Source organism: Ailuropoda melanoleuca, chromosome 15 (genome assembly GCF_002007445.2).
Source record: "Ailuropoda melanoleuca isolate Jingjing chromosome 15, ASM200744v2, whole genome shotgun sequence".
Taxonomy (NCBI): Eukaryota; Metazoa; Chordata; class Mammalia; order Carnivora; family Ursidae; genus Ailuropoda; species Ailuropoda melanoleuca.
Genome location: NC_048232.1, coordinates 57,759,931 through 57,771,813, shown reverse-complemented (window position 1 = coordinate 57,771,813; position 11,883 = coordinate 57,759,931). Strand labels below are relative to the sequence as shown.

Here is an 11,883-nt window from a genome sequence, read left to right as displayed (position 1 = left end):
CTCCGGGCCCAGCACAGAGTCCAACACGTAGTTCGATCTCACAACCCTGAGATCATGACCTGAATCAAATTCAAGAGTCAGCTGCCTAACCAACTGTGCCAACCAGGCTCCCTCCTTGGGCACTCTTTAATATTGAAGCTGATAGGATAGTGAAAGACAGTTGGGTGGTGGTCATGAGAAGTCATGGTTTTACCAGAAAAACTCAGAGACTACTACGCTGCTGCTATATCCTACTGAGTGGGGTTTAGCCTAGGTGTAGGGCAATCTTATCAAAAGTACATGAAGTTCTGAAGTCTCCTTCATTCCACAACTTCAATCCTGATATTTTCCCTCCTATGTAACCATGAACTAGGTTGTAGCCCTGTGGAGAGAGGTCTTCCTAGACCCCTATTAAGAGTGAGAATCTGAAAATCCATGGTTAATGGTGGAATGTATAGACTGTGATGGCTTATGAGACCATAAGTATGGTCTTAAAGGAAATTTAAGAGGAATTATTTCAAGTATTCCTTCTGCCTCAGAAATGTTCTACTCGGAAAAAAATATTAGTCACACAAATTCCTCGTTGAAATTAAAAATAAAGCTATCATTTACTGGGTCAAAGTTGAGGGAAAAAAGTCAGTAAAAGGTAATTCTTCTAATGGAAGTAAATTTGTGGAGAAACATATTGTCTTTATTAGCCATTAAGTTTATTTAATAGAAAGACAAATTCAGCTGAGGATCATTCATTAAGATAGGCATAATTAACAATAGTTTATTAATCATTCTTTTTTAGATGATCCTATTTTACCACTGTTACCTTTCCCATATCTGAGAGATTTATAGTCTTGGAAAAAAACATGTAGTTCTCTCAATTCAAAAAAAAAAAATCAAATAATAAAAGAAGTACTATAACTTTGTTTTGAGTCAATGATATATATGCTAGGCTTTGCCATAGAACTCCATTGTAATCCCATATAATTTGGTTTAAAATATCAAACATTTTGACTGTTTTAAATGACCCATTAAGTGCTCTGCAAAATCACAAGACATTCTATATGTGACTTAATTAATATCGACTCTAATTACACACAACACATGATCATGCTCAAGACCTAGATTTATTTTAAAACATTTAGTCCAATTTGTATTAATGCAGAAAACTCACATCCAATAAACCACGACTGTAGAAGAGACACAATATTCGGTTTCTGTCACATTATCACACAAAGATAATTTGATATTTAATTAAAGGATGATAAATCACAATCACATGTAAAGGAAATATTTATCCTCTCAGTAATAGTAAGAACCTCTTTTGAGTATGTAGGGTCTTCTGGGTTTATTCTCATACAGCTGCCGTTTCAGAATGTAAGGGATTTTTCTCTTTATAACTTCTTCCTTTTCATTTTTGTCATTCCCAGCATCAAGAACATCTTCCTGAAGTAACTGCAAGATAGGCAGAATAGGAATCAAACTTACAGCGTGGTGTCTTTCAGAGTATTTGTCTCTATTTTATCTCTCTTGCTATTCAGACAGTAAGACGTATGTGGATGAGACTTCAAGGTTTAAAGCAATTAACTGCTTTGTCCGGGGACAGATGACTACCCACTGACTGAGATAGGATGAGAACATGGTTTTTTCCGACTCTCCGTTCAAGGCCACACACAAATACCTCCAGCTGAAGCCACACACCTAGCAGATAATATGAGTATTTTTCAGGCTTTGATTTATGATAGAAAGATGAGAATGTTATGAAAATATAGCATAAATCACAACAAATATAGAGGTTTGAATTTAGTAACCCAAGTTTGGCCTCAAAAGGCAACAGGATTTTGTATTCTCTCTGTAAGTCAGTTAATTACTGACTTAACTTGAAAGCCATTCCAAAGATCCATTTCTTAATCAACGAGGAATGCCTGCTCTGCCTTAGTTGTAGAAATCAACACATGTGAAAGCTCTGTTTAAATAGTAAAGATCTCTTTAGATTGTGGGGGCTATTAATTAGAAGCAAGTTCAAATTCAACAACTTAAGGGAGTTCATCTCCATGTAGAATCTTATCTAATATCTCACTGAATATGCCGCATTCTAAAATTAGTTCTGAACACTTTTTTCTGGTACAGTTCTGAATCAAAAATTCCAGCTAGCAGAAACTGTTTAAGAACTCATCCCAGAATTTTGCACTTTATTTGTGAAATTTTTGAACAAATGTTCAAGATAAGAATTGTATTTGTATTTGTGATTGTCCTCTAAACTTTGGGGTCATAAGAAATACTAAGAGGAGACTTAGTTTTTAATTATAATGCATATGCATTGAATTGTATCACCAACTCTTTATTTCGACCCACAGCATTCAATTTCAGAGAAGATAAAACTGTCAGACAATCTAGTTTCTTAATTTTATGTTTCTCTGTGAACATAGTCTGTAATTATTCATATTATGTTCTGAATGAAATTATCATTTTATTTTAAATCACTCAATATCATTTAAAATAAGGTTCTAATCTTATGTGCGCCTGATTTGTGTATATCATAGTTTATTGAGTTGTTGTTATTGCTGTTGTTTTTAATTCCTGGATAAATAGCTCGCAATTGACATTTATATATATATCCATATATATATATATGGATTTTTTCCAGTTTTATTTGCCTAATATATTCAAATATGAATGGAAACTTTTGGGCTTTGTGCTTGTTTATAAACACACATGACTTGGTGTTTCTAAGAAAGCATTTTGAGTTCTTAAATTTTGTAGGCACACCACCACCAAAAATTGCCTGAGTATGCCATCCTTTAAAGCACAATAAAAGCACGTGGATCAAATCTGCCTTAAGATACACCCCCCTTTCGAGATCAAAGAAAAAATATTTTGCTAAACTCCAAATATTTGAAGGACACTTTGAAGATCTGAAGGAATGTTAACCTCAACACATAATTTGTTTTTCTTTAATATTTGTAAGTCTTCCTGTTATGATAATGATCAGGGTAAAAAAAAATCAGTACAAAGGAAAGCTAACTAGTAAAATGATAGTTATATTTGTGTTTTGTTTTTGCGTTACCTCCCATTGTTGAAAGGCCCTGCTGTGACAGATTTTTTGGAGCTGGTATATTGTCAGCATTGCTTCCAAGCTAAAGCCATCTAAGGCAGTGGGAAATTTTCTCCTTGTAATAAGCTCCTCTTCACGAAACTCTCCTGTTTCCTCGGCTTGGCTGTTCAGGTTATTTACAAAACTGCAAACATTTAGCAGGGTCATTTTCCAAGAAGAAATGGTTGCTTTACTGATCTGAAGTACAGAAAAAAATAGGTACTTAAAATTTAAAAAAAAATAGATAGTTAACACTTGTATTATATGAATAAGAAATAAATTTCCATTGTGTTAAAGCCATTATATTTTAGGGTCTAACTGTTACTCTAGCTTAATAATTATCTATTTAGTAACTTGATATCACAAAATTGATTAGTACCAATTCCTCATAAAAAGAAATGTATTCCTCATACATAAGAAAATGTAATACAGTTATATACATGCACACAAGCACACATACCTGAGCAAAGCAAAAAATAGAAATAATAGTGAGAATAAATATGTAAATATATATACACATCACAGATGAAAATACTAAAATTACCATTCTCTTTAGTACACTTCAATTTAGTGTCTAATGGAGCACGCACTATGATGATACTAATAGATTTGGATAATTGCAGAGGTGTGAGATCACTAATCTATTCCACACATTGATAGTTATAGGTAGCATCACAGCTGATCAATTTATTTATTCACAAATTATAATATTTTCTAGAGTTACCATTTTTAAAAATAAGATCTTGTCTGAAACCACTATTACCATCAACAACTTTCCTATGTGCCAATAATAAAATGAAGAAACATAAGGACTTAGGAGAACTGAAATGCGAAATAATAAAAATAAACAGAAATTTCAAACAGCATAGATGAAGGAAAGCATACGTTTTTCCTAAACACACACACACATAGATGTGAGTGACCACACAACCATGATGAGAGGATTCAAAAACAATTATATCACATGTCAGTTCTCTCTGAATTACTCCCCACCTGTAATGCAATTGCAAATCAAAGTTCCAATTTGGAAAACATAGGGAGACTGGAATTTGGAGGTGGGGATTTGGCAAAAAATAATTATAATGTTAATTTGGAAGTATGAATGTGTGAGAATAACCAAGAAGATTTAGAAAAATAAAAAGGTAACGAGGAACTTACTTTACCAGATATTGAAATGTATCTTACAGGCTCAGTAATCAAAGGAGTGAATTAATAGAGAAAGAGTAAACATTAAACCCAACAGAAGAGAAAATAATGTTCCAAAATTGGTCAAAGTATAAATGAATGTATAACATATAGCAAAGTTTGCGTTTGAAATCCTTGGGACAGTTGGCTACCAGGAAATCTGGACTTAGATCTAGTTATAACTTTCTTGACATATTGTCATCAACAAAATCCAGATGGGTTAAATATGAGTAAAAATAAAATAGTGTCTAAATGTATAGATTTTGTTCTATAAACCTAGAAAGGTATTATTAAGCAAATATCCAAACCATAATCCACAAAGAAAAGGATAATTTTAAATACTTAAATGTGTAGAACATCTCTGGAAAATTAACAGCCTGGATGAACTACCATCAGAAGCAAGCTATGTTGTAAAAGCTGCCACAAAATGTTAATATCCTTAACACAGGTAGAGCTCTTCAAAAAGAAACTGTTGAATCCACCATTAAAAAAAAACTAAAAATTTTAAACCTTAGATAAGTAAAATGAGTAAACAAGTCATAGAATCTCTCATCAAAAAAACATGTGGAAAGATGTTCAACTTGGCCAACATCAGATGAGAAGACTCTCAATGGAGAGGTACGCTCATTTGGTGTAGCTATAGGGACATGGGGAGACAGACACTTCCTCTTCTAAATATTTGTCGGTGTGGGTGTAGATTCTTATAACTTTTTGGAGGATGTTTTGCATTAACATTCAAAGTGTGCACACCCTTTGATTAAGATTTTATACTAAGAACATGCAAATATTTGAGTACAGAGATATTCACTTGAAAACATTGTTATGATATATAATAATATAATATATGATGGTTTTAGCCAGTTTGGAAATTCTTTCAACTATACTCCGTGAATACAGCTGTCCAGCCATGCTAAAACTTTTCTGCTATGGAAAACTTATAGACGACCAACAGCTTATATCATGTCAATTAATAGTATACCATATTTTTACATTTAGAAAGCTCTTTATAGATCATCTAATTGGGTATTTTCTCAAGTGTACTCCTTAGAACACTAGTTCTGCACTCACTGTTTTTCAAAGAGTTCCACTGTCAAGTAAATTGGAAAACTTGAATTTAAAGGAAATTTAAAGATTTCTTGAACTTAGGTATCCTCAGAGCTTTTAATGTGCAAATATTCATTGTAACTTTTAATTTTATTTATATATTTTAAATATTTTATTATTTTTAAGTAATCTCTACACCCCACATGGGGCTCACACTCACAACTCCGAGATCAAGAGTCACATGCTCTACCAACTGAACCAGCCAGATGTCCCCATTGTAACTTTTTAATGGTGCCAATATAGTATCAAATGTTTCCCAAATTAATCTGACCACAGAATGCTTTATTCATAAAGTATTTGTCAGGACTAGTCTTATCTGGTTACTTTTTTGGACGAGGAAACTGAATTAATCATCTCGTTTCCTTCTGCCCATTAAAGTAGTCACTATGTGACTCAGTAATATGATTATTTAAGGTCCCATCCGTCCCCATCATACATAGGAAGCACAGCACAGAGAGCACTACCGACTAAAGGATGTCTAAGTAGATATCTTGTATTTGAGAACATTGTGAATAAGGTTTCAACTATTTCATTCAGAAAAATGGCAGAATTTCTTTGAATCAAGCTCCTCTGAGCCACCTTCTTGACTAGGTCCCAGCCTTGGGCTTTGCTGGTCTCTTTAGTCCAGTGTTAGCAAGAACCATGCTGAGTCAATTTACTGCACATACATGCCTCTCATCTTTGATATCTGATCACCCTAGATATCTGATCAAATATCAGGAACTTTATCAAATTTCTGTCCTTAATATCAGAATCCTGTTGTGTCTTCTACCAAGAATCCTTCTATCCTTAATGTTTCCTCTTATTCTATCCACTGAGCCCCACTCAGCCTCGGCTATAAATGCACATTTGCCCTACTTGTATTTGGAGTTGAGCCAGTCTCTGCAAAAGCCCTGTTTCAGTAGTTCTCTTAACTAAAGTCTTCCTTACTTCCTTTAGCTAGAATCATGAATAATTTTTCTTTAACAATAAACATTCTGAATTATCAAATTACTTTATACAAATGTTTATAATAGACCTAAGTCTATAGATAAGAAATTTAGAATACTATCTCTTCTTATTTTCAAGGTAAGGAAAACAAGAGTATTTGTGTTTCTTACTTACCATTACTTGATTTAACTTTTTAATACTAAATAAGATTCTGGTAGAATTTTTGTTTCCTTAATTAAATGGGAGCTAATCTATATGACCAATACTCACTCCCCATAATACACTGAACTCAGGTGAGTCCAGCAAATTGTGAATTCAAACATTTCACTGAATTGAAAATAATTTAAGTCATCTGTGGTGGAACTCTGAAGTTTAATAGTTGAACACAAAATGTGAGGGTTAGTAATGAATCCTAGATTCCCATTGTTAGTTCAAAAATACTTATTAAACTCTTACTGTATACAAGGCATTGGGTTTGACCATAGAAAATGACAACATTGTAGCAGCTTCTTTGAGATCCTGAAGAAAACATACTATACCAGGTTGTCTTTCTTAATAGAACAATACAAAAGCATTAGCACTGGTAATAAAGAGAATTGTATTGTGAGAAAAAAATTATCTTCCACTTTTCAAGCTATGAACTCTCTCGACCTTCTGTTGCTTAAGTAAATTTTCCCATTAATATTTCAATGTCTAAATAGCTTTACTTTAAAACTGAAATTGCTCATATATTCTACCTTGAAAATGGAAAGAAGAAATCTAGAGCTTTCTGAAGCTTTTAACAGCAGAGTTCTACCAATATCAAATGCTAGTCTCTTAAATTTTTAAATATAATAATTTAGTTAAAACGATTAAAAGTTTGGAGTTTTCATTTGCATGGAACTCTGCACACACCAAAACTCAATTAAGTCAAAGAGAAACAAAAGATGGTAATTTTGTAAAAAATAAAAAATAAGCTAAGCTTTTTGTTCCCATCCTAGCAGCAAAACTGAAATAATTATGCTTCTGGATGCTTTCTCATTATAGACTGTATTTTACTTTTCTCAATTAAAAGGAGGCAATGGGATTCAATCTTTTTTTCCATGATGTGTTTTGGAGACACATTTCAAGACTAAATAAAAGAGAAAAATTTTATTGTGCCTATATTTTTTTAAATTTCTTTTAAGAGAAATACCAAACCATTCCATAAACTGGAATTGTTTTTCCCCTATAACTCTAGGGGAAGGAATTACAATTCTACTTCCACATTTTCACAAAGTAGCTAGCACTCCCCAAACCATACTACATTTTGGAGATTATTTAGGACTTTTATGTGTCAGTGTAAACTTAGAGTTAAAGAGGTAAAATCCCTACTGAGAAACTACGGCATTCCAGTCTGCCCCATTTTTAAACATAGGCTATTGGCTTTACTTGTCTTCCTATTTTTGAGTTGAGGTAATTGTAACTATTGGTATTCAGACTGAGTATTAAACGAGGGATCTGTTATCTTAAGGTTATTATTTGGTTATTGAGTTTTAATGACTAAACTAAATTTGATCTTTCCTGATATGAAGACTACCAAATTATGAAAGAATTTGGTTTCAACCCATTCAACTTTTGTAGATCGGGGCAATGGTAAAAATACATGCGCTCAAATTTTCCCCAAATGTCTTTTAAATATCATAGTAGATGACATATCTTTGATAGCTTTCAGATAATAATGTCCTATACTCTCAAATAAGGACAAGAAATGGGCATGTCCCCTTCAAACCCACTATCAAACATAATTCTACAAATACAATAGGGATTGTTGTACCTAGAATGTGCTCGTCCAATTAAGGAAGAGAACCGTGAGGTGGCAGGACCTGAATTGGAGAATTGCTTCAAAAAATAGACAGGAGTTTTGAGCACTTACTTTCCTGCCAGAGCATCTGTTGAATCCTCTGCTTTGATATCCCAGTGCTTACAATAGTGATTGTACCAGGGGTCTGCCTCAACTCAAAATTTACTTTTCTTTGAGAAACATCTTTTGTTGGGAACCCTGTTCCCTATTCCTGCATTTCGATACACACTGATTGACTCACGCTGGGTAAATCAATGCTGTGTGGTAGCATGGTAATCAGGTGTATTCTAATTGTGTTTTATTTCTAGGTATAGGTTGGAATCTAGGAATCTTGTTTTCAAGACACCACGAGAGTAATCACAGGGTCAGGTATACAAACTTTCACTTGGTTCCATAAAAAATATAAGCAGGTGTAGATGATACTTCTGTTATACAGAGAATGTAAATCTAACCCCAACCTCAGCACTTAAAAATAAGGAAACCAAGGCAGGCAGTGTTAACTAAGCCCCTTGCTGAAGATCAAATAGTTCATAAGTCACAGTTGGAGATTTGGTTCCCCAAGCTTCTGTTTGCAATCTGCTGCCATTTAGTTTCTACCACATTTCTTTCATGAATTGTCATGAACTTTCATTTTTAATTTAGAACGCCATTTTACTCTTCCCAATATAATCAAAATGTCACTTCGTTCTCCTGAATGTATTTAACTTGAGGCTTACCCTTACCGTACACAATGTGACAGGAATGGAAACAGGATTCCTTTAAATACATTTTCATCTCCACATAAATAATTTGTGACTACCTAATTAAGGTTGCAATATGCTGATTGATAGTCACTATGATTTCTTTCCCTTTTGCATCAACGCCCTTAACTCCTTTGAACTCAAGGAAAAGTTTCCCAAGAAAGGAAATGCCTCTCGATGAACTTTTCAGTCTTGATGGGAAGTTATTAACTATAGGAAAAAGACAGCATGTTTATAATGAGAGCTTACATGTTTTTCAATCCTTGGTTAAAGAAAAGAAAAAGTTACCTTTGATGTATGCATATTGGTCAATAAATCTGCTTCTAATGCTTTCATTTCCTCTTCTGAATCTGAGTAAAATCAAAACCACATGTTTACTATATAATCATATATCAAATAATTATATTGTAACCTACAGATTTTAGATTAATCTAAAAATTTTAGTCTTAGAGGCTTATTGTTTTTCTATGCATTTATTATCCTTAAAATAATATTCAGAAAAAAATAATTATGGTTTTATTTTGGGCTAACAGGCAGCTAGAATAATAAAAACACTCCTAAGAAAATAAACATATGATTATATGCCAAAAGAGCTATTGACATATTGGAGTTGTTTAATCTCTGAATCTCAGTATTAAAAAAAAACCTGATTATATCATATAATAGAGATTTCATCAAAAATGCTGTTTGATTTTTACCAGCAATAGTTTACATATATAGAATATATGCATATTGATATTTTAAAAACAACAGAATGAAAAGATCTGTACAAGATGCTTTTTCAAGACAAAACCAAAGGGAATTATTTACTGATAATTTTAGAATAAGAAAGACACTGAGATTTAGTCAACTTGAGATGCTATTTTACAAAACACACTTTGAAAGATTTGTTTTTCCACTTTAAATAAGAATTTAGAATTATGTGTACTTGGCTATTATCACAGGTTATTAAGCAAATTGGTTAAGCCAAAGTGGAGTCGTTCATCAATACATGTGTAATTGTGTTGAAATGGGCTTCTGACTTTTATTAGGGCTTCCTTTCCAGTTTCCCCTAGTGAATATATTGCAGAAAAGAAAACTTTAGAAAATACTATAAATAATAGAAATAAAGTTATAGAACATCATAATTATATGATTTAATTCATACTCACTGATCTGTCATAAAACAAAGCAGATGTTAAAATGACTATCTTCCTTGCAGTACACACTCATTGAAAAGAAGTGTCACACTTAGAGAAACCACTTATTAAATTGCATCCAGAACCTAAGCTACACCAGAAATCTTTTTCTCCTATTTGTTCAAGGCCTAGTCTGTTTCTCAAGGGAATGACAAATTCCTTTGGCCATATATGAAAAATGTATACTAAAATTCCTACAAATTTTGGCTTATCACAGCAAGAAGCTCCAAGAATTAATAAACACAGAGTTTAATAAATAACCCAACTTTTCTTGTACACTCTAAATATACCTTTAACCTCATGTAATAGATAAAATCATAACTGAAGAAAATTTGGTATTTATATCATTAAAAATTTTGCAAAGTTAGAAGCTCAAGATCTTTTTCTTATGATCAAAACAAATTAAAAATTTTGCTAAGTCACATATATATCTTCGAGATTTAATTTCAAAATTTAAATAAAATCATAGCAAGAGTTTGAATTAAATATTTCAATGTCATATTAATAAAATATAAAAGTATACCATAGGCTAAATGATTTTTGCTGAATTTAGCCCCTATGGTTTTTTTCCACTTTGACGTGATATTGCAATATTATAACATTACATGTTACTCTTTTAAATTTAAATCTTATTTTCAAGTTAAGTTATTGGTAGATATTTAGCAATACATGGCTTCTTAATTATCACTTGCAAAACGCTCCGTAGGTAAATAATTTCCATTTATATAAATAAACCAGTTTTCCAATTACATTCTGTATGAACTTAAAAAATTAAATTAATAGCATGCTTATTTGTCACATAGAAAGACTGTACAAAATGTATTGTCTAACAGTACTTGGAATATTTTATATTTTTTAGAAATAATTTTCTGAAAATAATGGTTCATTCATTCACTCATTAAACATCAGTTTTCACTTTATTTGTATCTTAACATACACACACAGTTAAGAAAATAATTTGGGGGAGAGAGAAGCCACTGCTTCCTAAGAGAATGACTGAGGATGAGAAAAAGCACTTCGAATGGAATGGGGTTTAACTATGGGTTCACAGGTAGTACATCTGTACTTCTCATCAGATTTTGACCAGCTTAATTTAAGTTCTACACATTTTTTTTCTACCCTGGTGGTTACATTCCAAGGGGAGGGCATGAAGTGTTTCATTGAAATCTCTTTTATTACCTTGCAGATTTAAAAAGGGAAATGAAATCTTTCAGTTCTTGTAATCATAAAGACAGAGAAAGAATATATTCCGTTTCTATCACTAAAAAGCAAATTCAGAATAAAGGGAAAACTCTTCTCCCTGGATGCATTAACATAAGTAGCAACACAGTGCAAAAAAAGAAAAAGAAATCACCTCAGGGAATTGTGAAATGCAGCTGAGCTTACCTGAGCACAGGCTCCAGGAGCTGAAAGCCAGAAGTATCATGCATACCAGCTGGATTTTCATTCCTGCCATCATCTCCTTGAGCCTTCTAGCAAGCAAAGTCCACAGATGTCACAGGCACCCTGAAGGGGGCTTTCTCTAGCGCTTCCTCTTGCCTTCAGCTGACTTGGAAAGTGCACTATGAGAGATGCTTTGGCCATTCCCTATATATACATGCAGAAAGATGATGTCATGAGAGCACAGGGATTACTGCTCAGGATGTGCCCTCCTTCATCTCTATCCCTCCTCTCCTCTCTCCACTTCCTCCTCCCCCTTTCCTTTGTCCCCCCACTGTCCTCCCCCACTTCTGAACTTCAAATGAAAGTGACATCTACCCTTATTGCCACTGTTGCTCCAGATTTCTGACGCACAGGAATCATTCAAAAGCAATTCCATATAGAGCATACTGGAAAACAAAACTTACAGTGCCTCTCCTT

General features: G+C 33.1%; 1 protein-coding gene across 1 annotated transcript; it reads right to left on the bottom strand.

Annotated features, from left to right (window-relative positions):
- Positions 1-682: 682 nt before the first annotated feature.
- Positions 683-11,613, bottom strand: NTS (neurotensin). The gene is made up of 4 exons (XM_002927740.4): positions 11,410-11,613; positions 9,134-9,195; positions 3,038-3,262; positions 683-1,425 (listed from the first exon to the last, which is right to left on the bottom strand). The coding sequence occupies exons 1-4, from the start codon at positions 11,480-11,482 to the stop codon at positions 1,273-1,275; spliced, it is 513 nt and encodes a 170-aa protein (XP_002927786.1). The 5' UTR covers positions 11,483-11,613; the 3' UTR covers positions 683-1,272.
- Positions 11,614-11,883: the final 270 nt, after the last annotated feature.